Raw genomic sequence first — 20,989 nt, 5'->3', positions numbered from 1 at the left:
TCTGCCAAAGAGTTGTTTTACATACGTTCTAAATCAAAGACTTCTTCAATATGTCTATATGACTTCTTTTAGGAAACGTCTCAGAGACGTATTGCATATGAGCAAGCAATCAAAAAACATCATCTTGCAGATGTAAATGCAGACATCAAATAGACATCTCCGAGATGTGTGTGTGCTATCAGTAACTTACTTAGAATTACAATGCTTGTCTTGTCAAATAAAATACCCAATTATAAATATCACCAAATTTGGCACACTTTGTAGCCCCCCCAAAAAAACAATGCCTTCACAAAAAAGAAGACCGAGGGGAAAGACATTGATCTAATGTCAAGACCCAATGTTTATCCGACGTCAAAATCCAACGTTGAGCCGAAGTCAAAATCCAACGTTGATCCGACGTCAAGATCCAATGTTGATCCGACTTCAGGATCCAACGTTGATCCGATGTCAAAATCCAACATTGAGCCGACGTCAGGATCCAACGCTGATATGATGTCAAAATCCAACGTTGAGCCGACATCAAAATCTGACGTTGATACGACGTCAGGACCCAACAGTGATCCGAAGTCAAAATCCAACGTTGGTCTAACATCAAAATCTGACGTTGATACGACGTCAGGACCCAACTTTGATCTAGCATCAAAATTCAACGTTGACCCGACGTCAAAATATAATGTTGATATGACGTAAAGACCCAACGTTGATCCGACGTCAAAATCCAACGTTGATTCGACGTCAAAATATAAAACGTTGATACGTCAGGACCCAACGTTGATCCAACGTCAAAATCCAACATTGATCCGGCGTCAAAATCTAACGTTGAAATGACATCAAGATCCAACGTTGAGCCGACGTCAGGATCCAATGTTGAGCCGACGTCAAAATCCAACATTGGCCTGACGTCAATATCCAACTTTGGCCTGACGTCAATATCCAACATTTATCTGAATTCAAAATCGAACACAAGTGGATACAGCAAACTGAGAACATAAAAGTTTTTTCCAGTTAAAGTCTGTGGACATTTATTACCAAATTTGTGATTGTTGGCACACTTTGTAGACAAAAAAAGAGAAAAAACAATGCCTTCACAAATAAGAAGACAAGTGGAAAGGGAAGCTGCCAAAGGCAGTTCAACATTGCAAACATGGATGATTCAAAGCTCCTGCAAGCCATCAGTAAATCATATTGAATATTTAGCAGTTTGTCACACTTTAATTCTTGTTATATTAAGTATATTATAATCACTTGTCTTAGTTGCTACTAGTAATATGTAATAATAATCATATTTAATTAAAACCATATTAATAGTACCACCCCCCATGTGCCAAAATATCTGTGCATGGTCATGTCGACATATACTAAGGTCCCTTAAAATGCAAATTATAGATTTAGTGTAGCCTACTGTACTAGTCAACATTTTAATGAATCAACATGGTTGTCCTAAGACAAGATCAGGCATTGGTTTTAAGATAACTTTTAAGGAAGGTTTCACTTTAAATGTTGACGTGTTGTTCAAGAGACGAGAGAAAAATGTGCTGGTAATTGAGTGACATCAGACTAAAGGGGATAGTTGACACAAAAATGAAAATTCACTCTCATGTTGTTACAAACCTCTATAATTGTTTTTATTTTGAGGAACACAAAAGAAAATATTTTGATAAATGATGGCAAGCATACGGTGCGTAACCATTGACCTCCATAGTAGGGAAACAAAAATTGGGGAAGTATTGTGATAAATGATAAAGAAGATATTTTGATAAATGATGGTAAGCACACAGTTGGCGGTGGTACCCATTGAATTCCATTGTATTTGTTGTTCCTACTATGGCAGGCAGTGGTTACAATCAGCTGTGTGATTACCATAATTTTAAGAAATTCATACAGGTTTAAAACAACTTGAGGATAAGAAAAAATTTTTTTTGGTGAACTCTCTTTTTAACGCTTTTAGATTATGTATTTAAATCTATAAATGCACTGCAAGTTGCTTTGAATAAAAGCATCTGCGAAATCCACAAATATGCACTGAATGCACGCCACGCCAAGTCGCTTAAGGTGAAACCGTACGGCAGATCCATCTGTCACGAATCCTGTAAACCTGTAGGATTAAAGCTCTCTCATGCACTTTTGTGATAATAACAAATATTGCATTGTATTACATGTGTATTAACTAAATAAACAAACAAACAACGTTTTGGTACCATATGATTTATTCAAACAATTTTCAAAACCAGTCTCACAGAGACCACTTTTAATTACACAGACAATAAATAGACAAAACAATGATTTTTTTTACTAACAAATTGTTACAAAAACAATAAGTCCAACACTTTAATAGTGCAATATAAACACGATTTATGAAAGTCAAGATTTTTCCATTGTGGTTATTAGACAGTTTTAAGGGACTAAAACGTTGTGATGCGCCCCATCAATGAAATGCAATGCTTGAACAATATATGTGCAAATCAATCTGAATCATTCCAAGAGCAACTCCTGAGAATTACATCAGTTGAAAAATTCAATAGATCTCTAATGAACATGCACTTGCGAAACTTAAGAAATGCATAACGCCTCCTTGGAGTTCATGCATGTCCGTTCCTGACATGCGTATCGAGAAATGTATAGCGAGTGCCTGAATGGTTCGCGGACCATAAAACCGACAGAACGTGTTTGCGAACACAAACGCATTCCCACAATGCATTGCGAGTAAACTCCTGGAGGTTGTACTAGCCCTGAGAGAGAGCATCTTAGCACCATCTAATACCCCATGAATGAATAAACATCAATAGACTAAGTTTTCCCAATAGCGCCCCCTTCGGCCAGAGGCAGTCTTCACACTTTAAAGTGCACATCTCTCACTTTACAAGCAATCTCCTTAACATATTGCAACGTATTTTTAAGAATACACGTATAGACACGCAAAACCATGCATATTTTGGACCGTGCCGTTTTCGTTACAACCGCCAAACATGACGTGAGTATCTCGGTTCATTTCTATTGTATGGAAAAGTTTGTTTTGTTTGGCGCAAACATGCAATTTAAGCTGTCAAAATTTGACAACGCCCCATTCCACATCTGTTCTTTAACAATACAATTTTTTTTCTTTTTTTTTGGCAAGGATGAGACTTGCATGGTTAACTTCTGTCTCTTTCCCTAGTATAAAATACAAACAATAAAGTTACAAAAATTTTGTTGAATACCTGATCTGAGCATTTTGTGTGCATAGACTATACATACAGTAATACTAAAGGTTGACTAGCTAGCCTACCTTTTATTTTTTTAACCAATAAACCAATTGTAATAATCGCAACCCTTATAATGAACAGAGCGAAAGCCACCACAAAACAAGAAGATATGAGCAGGTCAACAAAATATGCAAATTTGGATAAACTGAAGTAAATAAAGGCATTGGTTATGCTAGGGTGGCGCTGTTTCGCTGGTTGTAAAAGCTCCAATGTGTCCAACCAAAAACTGTGCACTTCAGATGAAACACAGAAAGGCCTCATGCTTTCCCATGGTATAACTGAATCCTTCATGCCGTTCAGAGACAAACCGGTTGTCTTTGGTTGCTTAGGTCGGACAGTTGCAGGGCAAACCGAAACCCAAAGTTTACCACCAGCAGGTAAAGACATGCTTGTTGTAACCGACACCTTTCTGTGAACGATCACGCCTTCCATTTTATTTTGGGAACAAAGGTGGCCGTGGCATGTGCATATAAAATTTTCTCCCAGCATTCACTGCGGGCATATAAGGGATCCTCGAACAACCGCAAGATCCAAAGTGATAGATATTTTTGGTGGTTCCTTCACAAAAGCCGAACATTTCCGAGATCGTGCCGCCTCACTGGTGCAGAGCTATGTGTCTTTGTACCTGTAATGCGAAGAACCAAAAACAAATTTGAGTTCCTGGGGTTGGAATTAAATTTTTTTACATTGGATGCATGCCATAAAGCCTGCTCAATGTGTGCCAATATATGCATTTACCCGCTATGCAAGGTGAATTCAGGGAGGGCACCAAGAGAACTCAGCTGCTCCTCTAAGGCCACGATACGCAAGCCGATATAACCAGAAGACAGGAGGAGTAGAACAACTCTGCACAAAAAAAAAAGAAGAAAAAACCCTTGAAACAGTTTCAACTTGATAAGCAGACATCAAAAAAAGCATTTCTCTACTGTCGCACGTCAACGGGTTTATTTCTCATGTGTATTTGGTGATTAAAACTAAATTACAGTCCCAAGTGGCATGACTAATGGTACTGCGGTTACAGACATTGTTAAGGTTTGTCTCGATATTACTGAAATCTACTACTGAAGTGACTATGTGACATTTAAAACGTAAAACCAAATAAACTGCCCTTTAAAAAAAAGATCGAAAACAGTATACCAAAAATACACATGTTGATATCTTCCAAAATCACTATTAGAAATGTCAAAAAACACTTACAGAATCAAGTAGATGAGGAGCAGAGTATTGAGGTTGCTGACTTCTCTTTGAATGAGGAGAGATCGAGCTCGGCCTGTCACGTTCCAAACCCACGAACCTCCTGCGGCAAAAGGAAGAAAAATATTAGCCGTTAGCCAGTCAGACAACACTCATTTGGTAAAATGTGCAGAATCAGCTTATGTAGTTATGCCAAAAGGTCAAACACTGCGAAAGCTACGACAGTGTGTGACGCACTTTCGATTCAAGGTTGCCTCTTTGGTTTCGCATACCTGTGTATTCATCAGCAGAGCTGTCATCCGGCTCTTGTACGATGCTTTTCGTAGCAGAGTGCGTTCCAACAACGGCATTTTCTGTAAGAGAAACATACATATGAATTGGTTTATTTGTATGAATTTGTGCAAAATGAATCGTCCACAATTTTACGAATCTGCTGATTTGTACGAATTTGTACAAAGTGCGTTGTAATTTTTTTTAAATAACCGATCACTAAACTCAACGTCATGGGGCGAAAGCAAATCATAAAAAAATTCAGCCACTTTATAAAACGCATACGAATCACATTAACGAATCGACTGTGTTTTTTGTGTATTTTAGAAAAAATTATTATAGCCACCACTAAATCAAAGTCAGAGGCGAATTTTTTTTCCAAAAATTCAGCAACCTTATACAATACGTAAGAATCGGCCTGAGACCGTGTTGTCATGTGTGTATATAAAACTTGGTTTCGTCTTCTGATCTCATGGGAATTTGTACCATTTGTATTTTACAAATTGGCTAATTTTTACAGATTTGTACCAAGGGCATCGTAAAAAAATTTATTTTTAGAAAAAATTATTCTATTTTACAAATTGGCGTAATTGTACGAAATTGTACAAAGTGAATTGTCAAAAACGCATGAATAAAAAATATTTGTACCGTTTTGTATTTTATGAATTGGCTAAATTGTACGAAATTGTACATAGTGAACCTAAACCCAACGTTCTTTACAAAAATTTAGCAAACTTGTACAATACGTACGAATTGTCTAAAGACCGTGTTGGCCTATTTATGTATATAAAACTTGGTTTCGTCTTCTGATCTCATGGGAATTTGTACTATTTGTATTTTATGAATTGGCTCATTTGTATAAATTTGTACAAAGTGTACAAAAAAAAACATTTTCAGAAAAACCTCTAAATCAAACGTCAAAGGCGGAATAAAAAATAATAATAATAATAATAATTCAGCCACCTCGTAAAATATGTATGATTCGGCTTGAGACTGTGTTGGCATGTGTGTATTTAAGACTTTGAATTTGTACCATTTGTATTTTACGAATTGGTATAAATTTGTATAAATTTGTACAATTTGAATCTTACAAAAAGCATGATTTAAAAAAATGTATAGCCCACCCCTAAACCCGACGTCATGATGCGATAGCAAATCGTACAAAAATTAACCTCGTAAAAAACTTATATAATCAATCTTTAAGGAAGTCACATCACTGTGCCGCCATGTTTGCAAGACCGGTCAAATACTGCACATGCGCAAACAATCATTAGGGACGGTCACAAAAGAACAGCTACAGAGCCCCCTGCCCCAGATGACGTCATTCTTTAACGATTTTTGCCAGAAGGCGGGACTTCCTTTGCTGGAGCGGCCATACTGACCGCTGTGATCTCCCCAAATTCATAGCAATAGCATGCAGTGATGCATCTTGTAAAAATGAAATTTCTTTGCATTTTGTGCATTTGTACAAACCTCTGAGTCTAGGAATCTCTAGCTGGGGAGAAGCGAGTCCTCCATCCACCTCGTACGAATCGTCTAAACTGGACTGGCTCGAGTTCTGCGGAGAACAAACAATAAACATGCTGATAAACAAACGAAAGTCGGCCCATCTTGTTGACACGCCTGGGTATTTCCAGTCGAGCAAGTACAACTCATCTACTTTAATCTTAGCGTCACTTACCACCAGTTTGCTTTGATCAAAGCTATTCTCGGCTGAGGAGAAGAGAGGGCTGCTGTTGGCACTTCCTTCCTGTAAAGATAAAATCATAACAAACAAGTTGTTTATATCTGATCTAATATCTGTAAAAACTCACCTGTCATCTTTTTATTAATACACCATTTCTAATTAAAATTATAATGTAAAAATATAAACTTTATATTTTTTATATTGACTGAGTAAGATCATCAAACTTTAGTCGTTTCACACCAGGAACAAATATTTACCTCTAGCTGAGGGCAAACTGATCGTAGCAGCTTGTAGCATCCTTCTCGATTTCGTAAAGACACAAATAAATACTGCAACACAGAAAAATAAAGTGCATCATTACGACTGTAATCATTTTAAACTGTTTAAGCAATTTGTGATTTTATTATTACTATGTTTAGACATTTGAAGGCCACACGTGAACCACTGACCTTCTCGCCCTCCGTGGTTCGGATAGAAATGGCGTTTGGCACAAGCAGCGCTGTGTTTTGCTTCTTTAGGATATTTATATTACAGACCGGGACGATCACCTGTAACACACAGTTCGTTTTAGTCCAGATTGTTCAAACATCCTTTTATGGTTAGTTTGATTTGAAGGTCGGTGAGTTTTATTACCTTCGTGTCCTTGAGCAGCACAGAGGAAAAGAAGCAGACGTTGGTGTCGGTGATATACAGCCGGCCGTGATAAGGCACCTCCTTCTGCAGGGCGCAGATGTAGGCTAGAGGAAAAATAAAAAAAAAGAGTCAGAATTAAAACGTTACATCACATCGGTTGTGCATTCAGCGCATTTTCCATTGTGGCCGCACCTGCTCTATTGTGTAACAGACCTGATGGGTTAGGTTAACTTTACGTACAATAGAAAAGTATTAGGTATTGACATATATGACAGCCATGTATGAGACTCACCATGTAGTAAATCTTCAGTTTCAGGAAGTTCTGGGAAAAGTTTGTGGAATGTTTTGTTGTGCTTTATAAAACTCTGGGAAGAGAAACATAGAGAATTAAAAACGCTGAAATAAAAATAAAAAATAAAACAGGTCAAGATATAAAAGCTTACACTTCTAGAGTTGAGGCTCTCGCTCCTTTCTAAAGGCTTGTCCACATCAAAAGTTTGAGACCTGCCGAAATACAAATCGAAACAACGATGTTATTCTCGACGTCACAAATAAAGAAACAATACAATTATTCAGTCAATATTTGACTAATCTCAAATGACTTGAATTGGCCAATACCCATGTTAACCTTGTTAATTGGTGGAAAAACAAACATTGGTCGACCACTAGGAAAAAAAGACCTTAACTATGTCAATATTTAAATTCCCAGAGGGCTTAAAGTAGAATTTTCATGCTGGTAAACCATCAGGGTTATTGTTTAAGCCCTGAGGCATTCCCATTGTTGAATGGAAAATGATGAGGGTAAATAACAAAAGTAAGTGGTTTACCTGAGCTGGACCGGCCGGCTCAGACTCTTGGCCTGCTGTTGAACCTCAAGCTGATTTTCCTCTAAACTAAAAGCTTTCCTGCTTCCCGTTCTGGTTTTCATCCTCCCCTTCTTAACCTTTCCTGGAAGCGTTCCAGCATCGACTGCATAGCTGTGAAAACACGGCAAAATACGGTAAGTGTCACAGCGCAGAAAATAATAGGACAGCAATACAGAAAACACGGAAAAAAAATCACGGAATCGAGACATGAAAACGGAATTTGCTTTATAGTGCAGAATTTCACGGAATTTATTTTTTTAAATAAATAACTTATTTGTTTTCGTGGTATTCTTTACTGGCAAATAAATTGATTGAAATGTTTAGAAACATTTCACTGTTTGCGGGACGCAACATTGTCACGTGATTATGCACCATCAACTATAAACATTCATTCTGAATAGAAAAAGCCATGTCGAAACGACCACCCGTGACTACGAAGTTAAAAAAAAGCAAAATAAACGGGCACAGCAGCTGTTTTGCAAATTCTGTCAACAAACTATCGACCGGACACACATTCGAAATAAGGAGGGGGCTACAGGCTAAAAATACAACATTACAAGGTTCAATAAGTACATGAACATCATCGGAAGCAAGATATACATTTGTTAAGGACTTTAAGGATGAGGAAAATAATTAATGTTGGATTTTACTTTGACATTCTGTAAGTATTACCCTATAAAGCACTACCAATGTACTTTTGAATGCAAACAATTAATAAACTGTTGTTGAACTGTATAACTTCAATTTAATTTATTTCTTTACAAAATCCAGAAAAATAAACATAATAAAATGGTATAAAACAAAACAAACTTTCATAGGGCCCTACAATACTTTGACGTGCCCAAAAACTATGACGTTCAATACTCAGATTGCCACGAGCTAAAACCTGATGTCACTTAAAGAAACTGGACAGTCAAGTTATCTCATAAATGGGCCACTTATTATTTCAAGTTTAGATCTAATAGCAACCTTTAACTGGCAATGACCAATGATGACAAACAAGGCGTACAAGTTTTATTAGTTATACTAACAACAGAAAAACGAACTTAAACACAGTCTTGATTCGTCAAACTCTATTGACTTCTATGACTATGTCTTATATCAATAAAAACACAATATAAACACACATACACACACATTTATTTCTAAAACCCAAGTACACATCCACACATCCTTCCTCTTTATAAAGAAAATGCCTATTTGTAAAGATCCACCTCACCTGTACAGATGAATGCCATGTCTTCTGGATAAACGTAAACTCAAAGATCTATTCATAATCGAATAAAACTTCAAAAAAGTGACAAAAGACCCCGACGCTGGCTTCAAGCCATAACTCTACAGTCCGACAGTCCGCTAATGACGACAATAAAACCACACACAGAAGCTCTGTAAATACAAAACAAGTATCTCCTCCCAGCATTTGCGGTTGCGTTCCAATAGGAGTGCCATCCTTCCTCTAAATGCAAATGAAAGGGGGCGGAGCCACTGACCTCAGATGGTGTGACAGGCAGCGTGATGTAATGGAACACCTGCATGCAGGTAATAGCATGCTTGAAGAAATAAGAAATGCGGCACCACCCTGGCCCACTAAAGGCAAAATGAAAGCAGACTGCGTTTCTTGAACTATAGGAATTTTTTAGTGAAAGGAACGGACAAGGAAGTAAAAGCTAAATGCATTCATTCAAAAACATTCAGGTGAAATGTGAAACTTGCTTGGGTTAAAGGTTTTTTTAGTCTGAAATTGTATATTTTGGTACATGCCTGACGAAGAAGGTCCGAAATGTTGCATGAATCAATAAAACATTTAGCAAGGATTGATAGTTTGCAGGATTTTATTCATCTATCCACTTTTTGTAGTTTTAGTACCGTTTTAAGGGATTGTCAACCAATAAATTTTACAATTATTACGTATAAACTGCTACTATATGCCTCAAGCACAAACATAGGTTATAAAACATCACATGACCAGACACAATAATAAATACAATTGGCTATAGCAGCTACTGTAGGGGCGCGGCCTCTGCAAATAATTTTCAATTGTCACGCAGAGTCATTATTAGTAGGGGAAAGGTTTATGCCGTGTGAGAAAATTATGAAAAGTATTTTATAGAGTACAGAGGTTATAGGAAAACTGACAGCAGTTATCAGTTTATATGGGCCAATGACTAAAATATAGGCGCTAGTATGTTTCAAATAATTTGTTTACTAAAATAGTTTGTGTGGTTAATTTTGACAATGAAAATAGGCATATGGTACACAAATGCATTCAAAATAGACCATGCAAAATGATGGGCTGAATTAGCCAATGTGGTAAAAGCAGCTCAGTTGGTAAAGCATTGGTTGTGGGTTTGATTCCCAGGGTACACAAATACTCAAATTGCTTTGCTTAATTTCTTATACTACAATTACATAATTTCCAGATTTGGAACTATCCCTTTAAAATAGCAATGCTTATTAAATAGTGACCCTGAACCATATAGGGTCATTTTTTTTAAAACAAGATGTATACGTACATAAGCTTTCCACCGATGTATGGTTTTTTAGGATAGGGAAATATTTGGCCGAGATGAAACTATTTGAAAATCTGGAATCTGAGGGTGCAAACAGATCTAAATAGAGAAAATGTGTTCCTTAGCACATCTACTCACTAAAATAAAAGTTTTGATATGTTTATGTAAGAAATATCATGGGACGTGATTTTTACTTAATATATTTTTGATAAAAAGAAAAATCAATATTTTGACCCGTATTTTTGGGCTATTTCTACACATATACCCATGCGACTTATGACTGATTTTGTGGTCCATGGTCACAAACGTGTAAACCCCATATCGCAATTAAGTCATTTCAGGTTAAAGGTCGAGACTGTGGCTTTTGACCTCAATGATGTGTTATAAATCAAGAAAATTTACTTTCATTTAAGCAAATTAAATCGTTTAATATCGGAAATTTTAGCACTGCAAACAGAAATACTCTTTCATCTGAACTGAACTTGAACCATGTATTATCAGTCTGGGACTTGACGAAAGATTGACGTTTCAGTGGTTAAACTCTCTAATCTCACGACCTGCACGCCCTGTTAAGTGAGAATTTCTAAAAAGCTGTCAGCAAGGTTTTTGCGCATCGTTGTGGTAGAGAGCTGCCTGAACGGGAAACTACTGCCCCAGTGTGGGTGTTGATGGGAAAGTAAGCAACATTCACACAATGGTAAACAATCTTAACACTTTCACTTTGTAGAGTTTGGATGCTGCTCCCATTGTTATTTAAACATGACATAATACGATAGAAGAAAGGTGTGGCAATCCGTGTCATATTACATAAATAGAAAAATTTACCAGGGAGCCAAAGATCGCATTTATACATTTATATGTCGCAATATTGTATGTGCATTGCTTATACAGTAGAACTGCACAATTATGACAAAAATAATTGTCGATTATTCGCCTTAATATTGTAATTGCAACTTTTATTATTAACCGTTTATTTTACATCTATGTGTCTCAATTTTGTTTTAGCATTGCGTTTAGGGATGCACCGAATCCAGGATTCGGATTCGGCCGAATACTGGGCTTTTTGAGGGGGTTCGGGTTCGGCCGAATCTTAGATTTTTTTTCACCGAACCGAACCCTAAGCTTGCGCACACATCAGGTGCTGACGTGGAGATAAGTGTTGTTTTTTTCCGGTGACCCTTAGAGGCGTTTCACATTTCGTGGACGCACCTGGAAAAACTAACGCATCGCACCGCATCGCTTTCATTGTGCTTTGCAGTCGGGCTATCAAAATGCATCCCCGCCCTGCCCGTCGGGCTATCTTGACTTATAGGGAGGAAAAATATATTTAATTGCTTATTTATCCTCTCACAGATTTGGATGGGTAATTGTGGTGCATGAAATTCAGGCATTGGGTATTTAAATTGCGTTTGAGCGCATGCTCGAGTTTTACTTTCACTTTCGCGTTCGGGCGAAGCCGCAGTACAGGAAGCAATCCGTACTGATTTGTCATAGATTTTTGTGCAAATCCTCCAACTTCGTCCTGTCAGTCATTGCTATCCTCACGTAAGAAAATTAAATCTCTCGCAGCAAGCTTTAAAGTGTTATAGATTGTACGGGCAGTGAAGAGAGTGACTCTGTGCAGAATCTTAAAGCGACAGTAGCCCCTGTTTTTCTGATCGAAAAAATGATCCAATCTCTAACTGGATGATCCAAACTGTGAGTTTTGTGACACACTGAACCACTTTTAAATGGTGAGTATATCTGGTGTGGGGATGAGCAGGAACAGTTGGTTTACATGGAAATCCAGTTTTTTGTTTGTTAAAAAACCAACAGCATCAAAACAACAACAAGAATAGCAGATTAAACATTGTGGTTAGAGGCCCTATTGGCTTTGTATTGGCAAAATTTCAGGCTACCAAAAACTGAAGAGTGCCTGCCCGAAGGGCTACCAGGGATACCAGCAAATTTTGTGAGCCCTGTAATGGAATTAGGATGCGAGTAGGATTCGGTATTCGGTTTCGGATTCGGCCAAATCTTAAACAGTGGATTCGGTATTCGGCCGAACCCAAAAAATCTGGATTCGGTGCATCCCTAATTGCGTTATACAGTAGGACTGCACAATTATGACAAAAAAAATCATAATTGTCGATTATTCGCCTTAATATTGTAATTGCAACTTTTATTATTAACGCTTTTTACATTTATGCGTCACAATATTGTATGTGCATTGCGTTATACACTAGGACTGCACAATTATGACAAAAAAAATCATAATTTGTCGATTATTCGCCTTAATATTGTAATTGCAACTTTTATTATTAACCCTTTTTACATTTATGTGTCACAATATTGTATGTCCATTGCGTTATACAGTAGGACTGCACAATTATGACAAAAATAAATTGTTGATTATTCGCCTTAATACTCTAATTGCAACTTTTATTATTAACTGTTTCTTTTACATTTATGCGTCTCAATTTTGTATAAGCATTGTGTTTTAGAGTAGGACTTCACAATTATGACAAAAAAATCTTAATTTGCCGATTATTCGCCTTAATATTGTAATTGCAACTTTTATTATTAACCGTTTTCTATTTACATATATATATGTTTTAGCATTGCGTCATACAGTAGGACTGCACAATTATGACAAAAAAAAATCATAATTTGTCGATTATTCGCCTTAATATTGTAATTGCAACTTTTATTATTAACTGTTTCTTTTACATTTATGTGTCTCAATTTTGTATTAGCATTGCGTTATACAGTAGGACTGCACAATTATGACAAAAAAAATCATAATTTGTCGATTATTCGCCTTAATATTGTAATTGCAACTTTTATTATTAACGATTTTATACTGAAGTTTCATAATTTTATGTGAAGCAGCTACATAAATTCTAAACGTACAAAACTAAATAACAATGTAAATAACAAATAATTGTGCGAGTTATGTTGTTAGTTAAAAATCCAAAACGAAAGACTAAAGGACACGTCAACTTATCAATTTTAAACTCTTTGATTAAATTTGGTGCCCAAACATACTGACAAAACGCACAAAAATGGACAGCTGTAATTGAGGCTTTTGTCAATTATGTAATTGTTTCAATCGTAATTGTAATCCGGATTAATTTTGCATCTTTTTTATACAGTATAACCAACCATACTTTATTTTAAATCTATGTGTGTCTTTAAGTTAAATGGAGATAATGGGTGTCAAATATCCCCTGCTGATTCATTCTAATCATACCAAAGATAAAATGCGAGTCTTGTGCTTTTTCTTCAGACAGTGATGGCTATCTAATCTGATTTCAATTACCTCTAAACACAAATGTCGTGAGGACCTCTTCATATTCTAAATAAGAAAATTTTCTTAATGCTTATCAGCGACAAAAGGCCTCAACTTTTATACACTTCCTTAAGAACACTCATGCTTAATAAATAAATGTCACTTAAAATTACTTAAACTAATTTACTTTTTACTTTATGTAGTTTCTTTACAAATAACATTCGTTAAAACTTCGAGGTTATAATAAGTTTCGAATAAAATGTTTATCTGTATTACAGTAAATATCATCCAATGTGAACCCCCGATGTGACTTCTTTCCACAGCTGTTACCGACGCAACTTCAGCTGTCCTAACCCCAGGCACAAGAATTTATAACCCCGACAAAAGCAAACCCTACCTTCCCACGTCTTCACAAGCTGCCGTTTCAGTATTGCTTTGGTCCTTCACGCTATCCATAATAGTGACTTTTCTCCGGTGATCTCCGGCAGTTCTTCACTTCAGTCTGGACTCACTTAACGTCTTATGCCACGCACCGAGTCTAAAGGTTTACTTTACAGCTGTTAAATTACACAAGCTCGGCCGGTCCGATGGAACAAATGAGATAATGAGAACAGGGAAGCCAAGAGGTAACACCAACGATCCTCGTCCGGCCCACTCCGCTCACCTCCAACCCCGGCAGCCGGTGTTTCCTTGGAAACGACCGGATTGAGCTGGGATTGGTTGGTGATGGGGGAATAACACAATGGCCCATTTAAATGCTATTGAGGGATTGCAGAGGAATGCAAACTACGGCAGGCAAGACATAGGAACACAAAAGAGGAACAGACAATAGCTTTGCTAGTGGTCCGTATATTCTCTTTGTGGTGATGTAGAAGGACAGCATTAAAGGCCCATGGGAAATCAAGAGAGGGGCTTGCCCCGACAACATCAGGGCTTAGGAAATGTTTAGGAATGTTATGTATCGATAAAAAGTTAGTTTGTAGCATTACATGCATGCTAAATTAACTTTAGCATTGATTTAATTGGCCAATATTACAAGCACATAATGAAAAAATACTTTCCAATTCAGAAAGTAAAGAGTGGTTACTGATAAAATAAGACAATTGGAAATTAAAATGCGTAATATAATGTACTTATAAATTAAGTTTGAAACCCATTTACATTGTTTGAAATTCCTATGCAAACTCAAAATTAGACATTAACAATTAGTTGGCTTGGGTACCTCTTCGTGTCAGATTTTCCTTTCCAAGATGGAAAAACTACAGATTCATAACGTCTAGACTAATAACTAACGCCAAATAACTAAAAGCATATTACTGCTGCATCATTAACAATAACTTTCCTTTTAAGAAAACTTATATAATGGGATAAATCCCCAAAAAATTTAAATCCTGTGATCATTTACAAACCCTGTATACATTTTTTTGTTCCACTTAATACAAAGACATTTTAAAGAATGTTTGTATGGAAGTCAATGGTGCCCCAGATATGCTTGGTTACAAACATTCTTCAAAATATCTAATGTGTTTTCATTAGAACAATGTAAATAACCAAACAGATCTTGGGCACCATTGACTTTCATAGTATATTTTTTCTGACTATGGAAGTCAACGGTGTCCCAGATCTGCTTGGTTACAAACATTCTTCAAAATATCTAATTTGTGTTCAGCAGAACAATGTCAATAACTAAACAAATCTGGGGCACCATTGACTTCCATAGTATTCTTTTTTCTGACTATGGAAGTCAACCGTGTCCCAGATCTGCTTGGTTACAAACATCCTTCAAAATATCTAATTTGTGTAAAATGTCTAATTTGTGAAAAATGTTAATAACCAAACAGATCTGGGGCACCATTGACTTCCATAGTCAGAAAAAAGAATACTATGGAAGTCAATGGTGCCCCAGATCTGTTTAGTTATTGACATTGTTCTGCTGAACACAAATTAGATATTTTGAAGAATGTTTGTAACCAAGCAGATCTGGGACACCGTTGACTTCCATAGTGTTATTTCTCTGACTATGGAAGTCAATGGTGCCCCAGATCTGTTTAGTTATTGACATTGTTCTGCTGAACAGAAATTAGATATTTTGAAGAATGTTTGTAACCAAGCAGATCTGGGACACCGTTGACTTCCATAGTGTTATTTCTCTGACTATGGAAGTCAGTGGTGCCCCAGATCTGTTTGGTTATTAACATCCTTTAAAATATCTCATTAGTGTTCAGCAGAACAATGTTAATAACCAAATAGATCTGGGGCACCATTGACTTTCATTGTATATATTTTTTTCTGACTATGGAAGTCAACGGTGCCGCAGATCTGCTTGGTTACAAACATTCTTTAAAATATCTAATTTGTGTTCAGCAGAACAATGTTAATAACCAAACAGATCTGGGGCACCATTGATATCCATAATATAATTTTTTCAGACTATGGAAGTCAATGGTGCCCCAGATCTGCTTCATTACAAACATTCTTTACAATGTCTTGGTTTTCAGCAAAACAAAAATGTATACAGGCTTGTAAATTATTACATGATTTTTGGAAATAACTTGTTTGCAAGAAAATGTTATATAATGGGATAGTTCACAAAAAAAATTTAAATCCTGTGATCATTTACAAATCCGTATCACTTTTTGTTCTGGGGCACCATTGACTTCTATAGTATTGTTTTTCCAACTATGGAAGTCAATGGTGCCCCAGATCTGCTTGGTTACAAACATTCTTCTAATATCTAATTTGTGTTCAGCAGAACAATGTTAATAACCAAACAGATCTGGGGCACCATTGACTTCCAAAGTATTATTTTTCCGACTATGGAAGTCAATGGTGCCCCAGATCAGTTAGGTTACAAACATTCTTAAAAATATCTAATTTGTGTTCAGCAGAGCAATGTTAATAACCAAACTGATTTGGAGCACCATTGACTTCCATAGTATTATTTCTTTGACTGTGGAAGTCAATGGTGCCCCAGATCTGCTTGTTACAAAAATTCTTCAAAATGTCTTTGTTTTCAGCTAAACAAAAATGTATACAACTTTGTAAATGATCATAACATTTGGAAAGTAACTTTTTGAAAAAAAATTTGAAACAACTTGAGTGTGTTTTTTTAGTTTTTCTGTTGCACTATCCCTTTAAAATGGACCTGCAAGATAAAATTCAGACATGACAAATGCCTTCAAATGTAATAGATATTGCACAGGCAATTACATCACATGACCAGAAAGTACAAATCATCCTTGATCCAGTTCTCCATCCGACCCTTGACCTCCTTGTGACACATTAAACCCGAATGAGTCATTCACACGTACGCAAGCTTTCAAGGCTAACGTTCATTAACTAAAATGCATTAGCTTATGTATATCAGCACCGTGATTCAACAATGTCAAATGAAAACAAGGCTAGACTTGCAGATGCTCCCTAAACTCAAGCAGATCACCCTGTACTCGGGTTTACAAACGGCACGCCATGTCCTGAGAAAGATAAAAGTGAATGTGACAGAAAGTTTATACTAGCAGAGAGAACATACAGCACGCTAACATAATATGATACTGAGAATATCACCTTAGCTGTCCTTGCATAACCAAAAATATAGACAAGATTTTAACCGGCTATGGCACACAAGTATACTAAATCACCACTGGGTGGAGTAAACCAGAAGCTGACTGCATGATATAAATATCAGTTTACTGCCAACATGCTGACACAGAGATCATAAAGCAACGGTTCAAAGTAAGCCAATGCAGCACACCAGGAAATCACGAATTATTTTCAAGAAAATTCCTGTTTGAATTACCCATTGAGCAACTCGTTTATTTCCCATCTTACAAAATGAATCAGATGACCTTCAAATGGAAACGAGAATAAAAGTCAAACCGGTTGTAGGGGATGGGTCACACCTCAAACTGTGCCATATCAGCTGAGGAGGTGTTAACCAAAGCTATACCATAAACAAATCAAACTACCACCAGGTCTTCATTACTAGTAATAACCCGCCCAATTCACAAGAAGAGAACTCAGTACTCAGTCAGCACTCTTGTAAAGGTCTTAATCATTAAACCATAACACTAACGTCTAGAAATAAAGGAGAAGGCGGTGAATTGTGCTTAAACTTCCACCCAGCCAAATGGCCAGCTTGTGACCAACACCAACTGCAATGGCCCAACAACAGCTTGTCGATTGTGGCTGGAGGCCAAGCGAACAACACAGAGAACATTTGTGCAAGTCATGTGACCCCAATGCATCAGCCTCACTTCCCGTTCCAAACAGAAAGGCTCTTTATGTCCATGAAAAACAGAGGAAAATTATAAAAATTATCACATGACGACAAGTAGCTTAGGGGAAGTCTTAATTGGAGATGAAGGCAATGTCAAGCAAATACATTTTCCGTCCTTAAAACAAAAGAAGTAGGAGTTAAAAGTCAAACTGGGGAATTTTTAGTGTGAAATGCGTGAGGACCACGGCGAACACCTGCTTGACCTTCACGCGCGACAAGCTAACGAAAAATCATTAGCACATCGCTGGGAAAAATGCGAGGTCTCGAGCTTCTAAAGATGCGTGAGGTGTGGCTCACAAGAGAACACTGATGGGAAACTCAAACCAAAAGCAAGTCTGTGAATCGACTTGTCCTTGCATGTGTTCTACGCACAAAATACGTTGCGTGACAGCATAATAAACAATAAAACATCGTATTAAGGTAATCTATGGCTACAAGAAGCAGACATGAGGACACATGCGTGTTGTTTTCTTTACAAGGGCTGGAGAAAGTAGCTTGCCGACACCTGGCATGCCCACCTGCCATGTCCCACAAGCCTTTGGGATAAAAATAGTACAGTATGCATTGAATACTACTACGACTTTAACGCTTTACGTGGACAAACACTTGTCAATTTAAACTAATCAGAAGGCATTGTGAGTAATGGCTCCACTTCGCACGTGCCTTAATTTGATTACGAGATGCGATTCGGATCATTCAAAACACGCCAGGAAGAAAAACGATTCGCTTAATAAAGAGGTCAATTTGCATCCGAACTGAAGAGAGTCAACTGCCGTCACCTGTAAAGCAAACGCGTTTGCACCTTTACGACGATTAGGAATTTAGAGCGCAATTGTGATTTAGATTAGTTTGTTTTATTCAAAGCGGAGAACATAAAAATTGACGCCCTAAAGTCGTACTAACTTCATTAAGAGATTTTCTAGGGCTGAGACAATAAATCGTGCGATTCAGTTTTTAAATAAATTATGGTGAAACACAGCTACATCCAAAAACCAGAGGGCGCTCTCGTGCAGAAACTCAATATGCACCACAAAAGAAGCTCCACGATCGAATACAAAATAAAAGTGCTTTTTTGCATAATGTGTGTGTGTGTAATTATTATGTATATTTAACCACAAACTCATACATATATTTATTTCAGAAATGTTTTATTTATATATAATTTTTTTTTAATTTATATATTATATAGAATAAATAAAAATATAAATAAATATATATATACACATGTAAATGCTTTTTAAATACATATATGAACGTGTGTGTATTTATATATACATAATTACACACAGCACACACTCATATATTATGCAAAAATCACTTTATTTTGTATGCGATTAATCGCGATTAATCTTTGCCCAGCACTAATATTTATATCGCTGTTCATCAAACCTTTTCAGGTACTTTTATGAACATACAAAATATTTATGACAAGTATTATAGTGCTGTTTTTATAAATGCACATTATAAAATTAAAGATGTGCGTAATCTCGCCTTTCCGATTTAGAATCGATATAAGGCATTATTAGTATTAATCGCGACTAATCGTCTTAGCCCTAATATTTTCCACCTGATGGTTGATGACTTTCCAAGTCACACTGGACCTATAAATCTAAACTATAAATATAGTCCTGACTCATCCCAGTGTCAAGAATAGCCGTTCAAGCTTTACTAGATCTAAAAGTGACTCCTTTACAACAACATGCATGTGCGATATAGGTACAATACGTGCTTAATATTTCTAATAATAACAACAATACGTAAAGTTACGTGTCAATATTTAGCTTATATTACCCACAAGGCTGATTGTAAGCTTTCTGCGAATGACACGATCGTGTTGACATCTAAATACAAAAAAATCACTATGGTATAGCTTTGTTTTGAACATGTACTTGATGGTGCACCATTGTATTCATTGAATCACCATGCAAATGTCACAGTGCATTAACATGTCAATCATTCAGTGTCATTGTGTATCCAAGTACAGTGGTATTAGCATTTGATACCATCAATGTACTGGTAACATCACAGTGATATTTTTGTAAGGGTACAGCCAAAAATAACCAATTAAATGATATTTTAAGAAGTAATATACTATACTTAGTATTACTGTGTGCATTATATAAAACATGCTACTGTTGGCATCCTCACAACAATAGTGAAATAGCTGCTAACACTATATAATTAACAAGTGCAAGCATAAATCATATAGAAATATATTGTTATACACTCTCAAATAATATGCATTTGTTTAGATATGCATCGGGCAACAGGAAGCAGTAATGCCAACACACACACATACATACATACGCACACACAAACAGGGTGGATTAACATAAACGAACATGTATTTGATCTATATCCCTGCAAACCGTATGGATCGTGATATTAACACGCTAGGACTTTAAAATGTTAAAAATGAATAGAAAATTAACATATTTAAATCAGATCCGCGTATATGGCGTGACCGGATGTGCGGTCTTTAACGATTTGGCTCACCTCTCTTTCATTAAATGCTTGATTCGGGTCAACGCGCTTTCGTCGATCTTCCTCAGAAATGTCTTCAGTCTCTCCCTCTTATTCTCCAGCATCCTTCCTTAACTCACACCGACCAAAAACAACACCGTTTAACGAGGATGCGACGATCCGGTTTCTCTCTGGCGTCCCATGAGCGTTGCTTGATTAACAAAATGAGACAAAATCGGACCAAGTGCTCTCGGCCAATCAGAGCGGCTGGTGTCAGCCGCGCCGTCCAATCACACCGCGGTGGGCTGGCGACGACTCCGCCCATGCCTTTTTATGGGTATACGCGTGTCTTGATGCAACGTGGTGGTAGGGGGAGGAAGTGAGGGGGAGAACCGCTATATGGATTGTTGATGATATACTGGACGTTCATGTATATTACACACTGGCCTTGTGTTTGAGGTTGAACATATTGTGGGGTCAGATTATAGATTAGATTGTATGTTTATTGTTCACTGTATCGCTTTCTGCGTTTATTTAACTAGGGGTTGAATGAGGTTTTGAGACACATATGAAATAC

The 20,989-nt window shown here is 36.9% G+C and overlaps 1 protein-coding gene across 3 annotated transcripts; it reads right to left on the bottom strand.

Moving 5' to 3' along the window:
- Positions 1-3,286: 3,286 nt before the first annotated feature.
- LOC135723410 (GRAM domain-containing protein 2B) lies at positions 3,287-20,647 on the bottom strand. Of its 3 annotated transcripts, none has more exons than XM_065244417.2 (13): positions 20,446-20,647; positions 7,854-8,003; positions 7,470-7,530; positions 7,319-7,391; positions 7,027-7,130; positions 6,843-6,941; positions 6,651-6,722; positions 6,389-6,456; positions 6,180-6,268; positions 4,709-4,789; positions 4,440-4,539; positions 3,981-4,088; positions 3,287-3,867 (listed from the first exon to the last, which is right to left on the bottom strand). In XM_065244417.2, the coding sequence occupies exons 1-13, from the start codon at positions 20,535-20,537 to the stop codon at positions 3,852-3,854; spliced, it is 1,113 nt and encodes a 370-aa protein (XP_065100489.1). In that variant the 5' UTR covers positions 20,538-20,647; the 3' UTR covers positions 3,287-3,851. The 3 variants fall into 3 exon arrangements, with proteins under 3 accessions (XP_065100489.1, XP_065100490.1, XP_065100493.1); XM_065244418.2 differs by having other exon boundaries at positions 6,180-6,264; positions 6,388-6,456; positions 20,446-20,552; XM_065244421.1 differs by lacking the exon at positions 20,446-20,647 and adding an exon at positions 9,112-9,320.
- Positions 20,648-20,989: the final 342 nt, after the last annotated feature.

Source organism: Paramisgurnus dabryanus, chromosome 24, assembly GCF_030506205.2.
Source record: "Paramisgurnus dabryanus chromosome 24, PD_genome_1.1, whole genome shotgun sequence".
In the NCBI taxonomy this organism is placed as follows: Eukaryota; Metazoa; Chordata; class Actinopteri; order Cypriniformes; family Cobitidae; genus Paramisgurnus; species Paramisgurnus dabryanus.
This window is presented reverse-complemented; position numbering and strand designations above follow the sequence as displayed.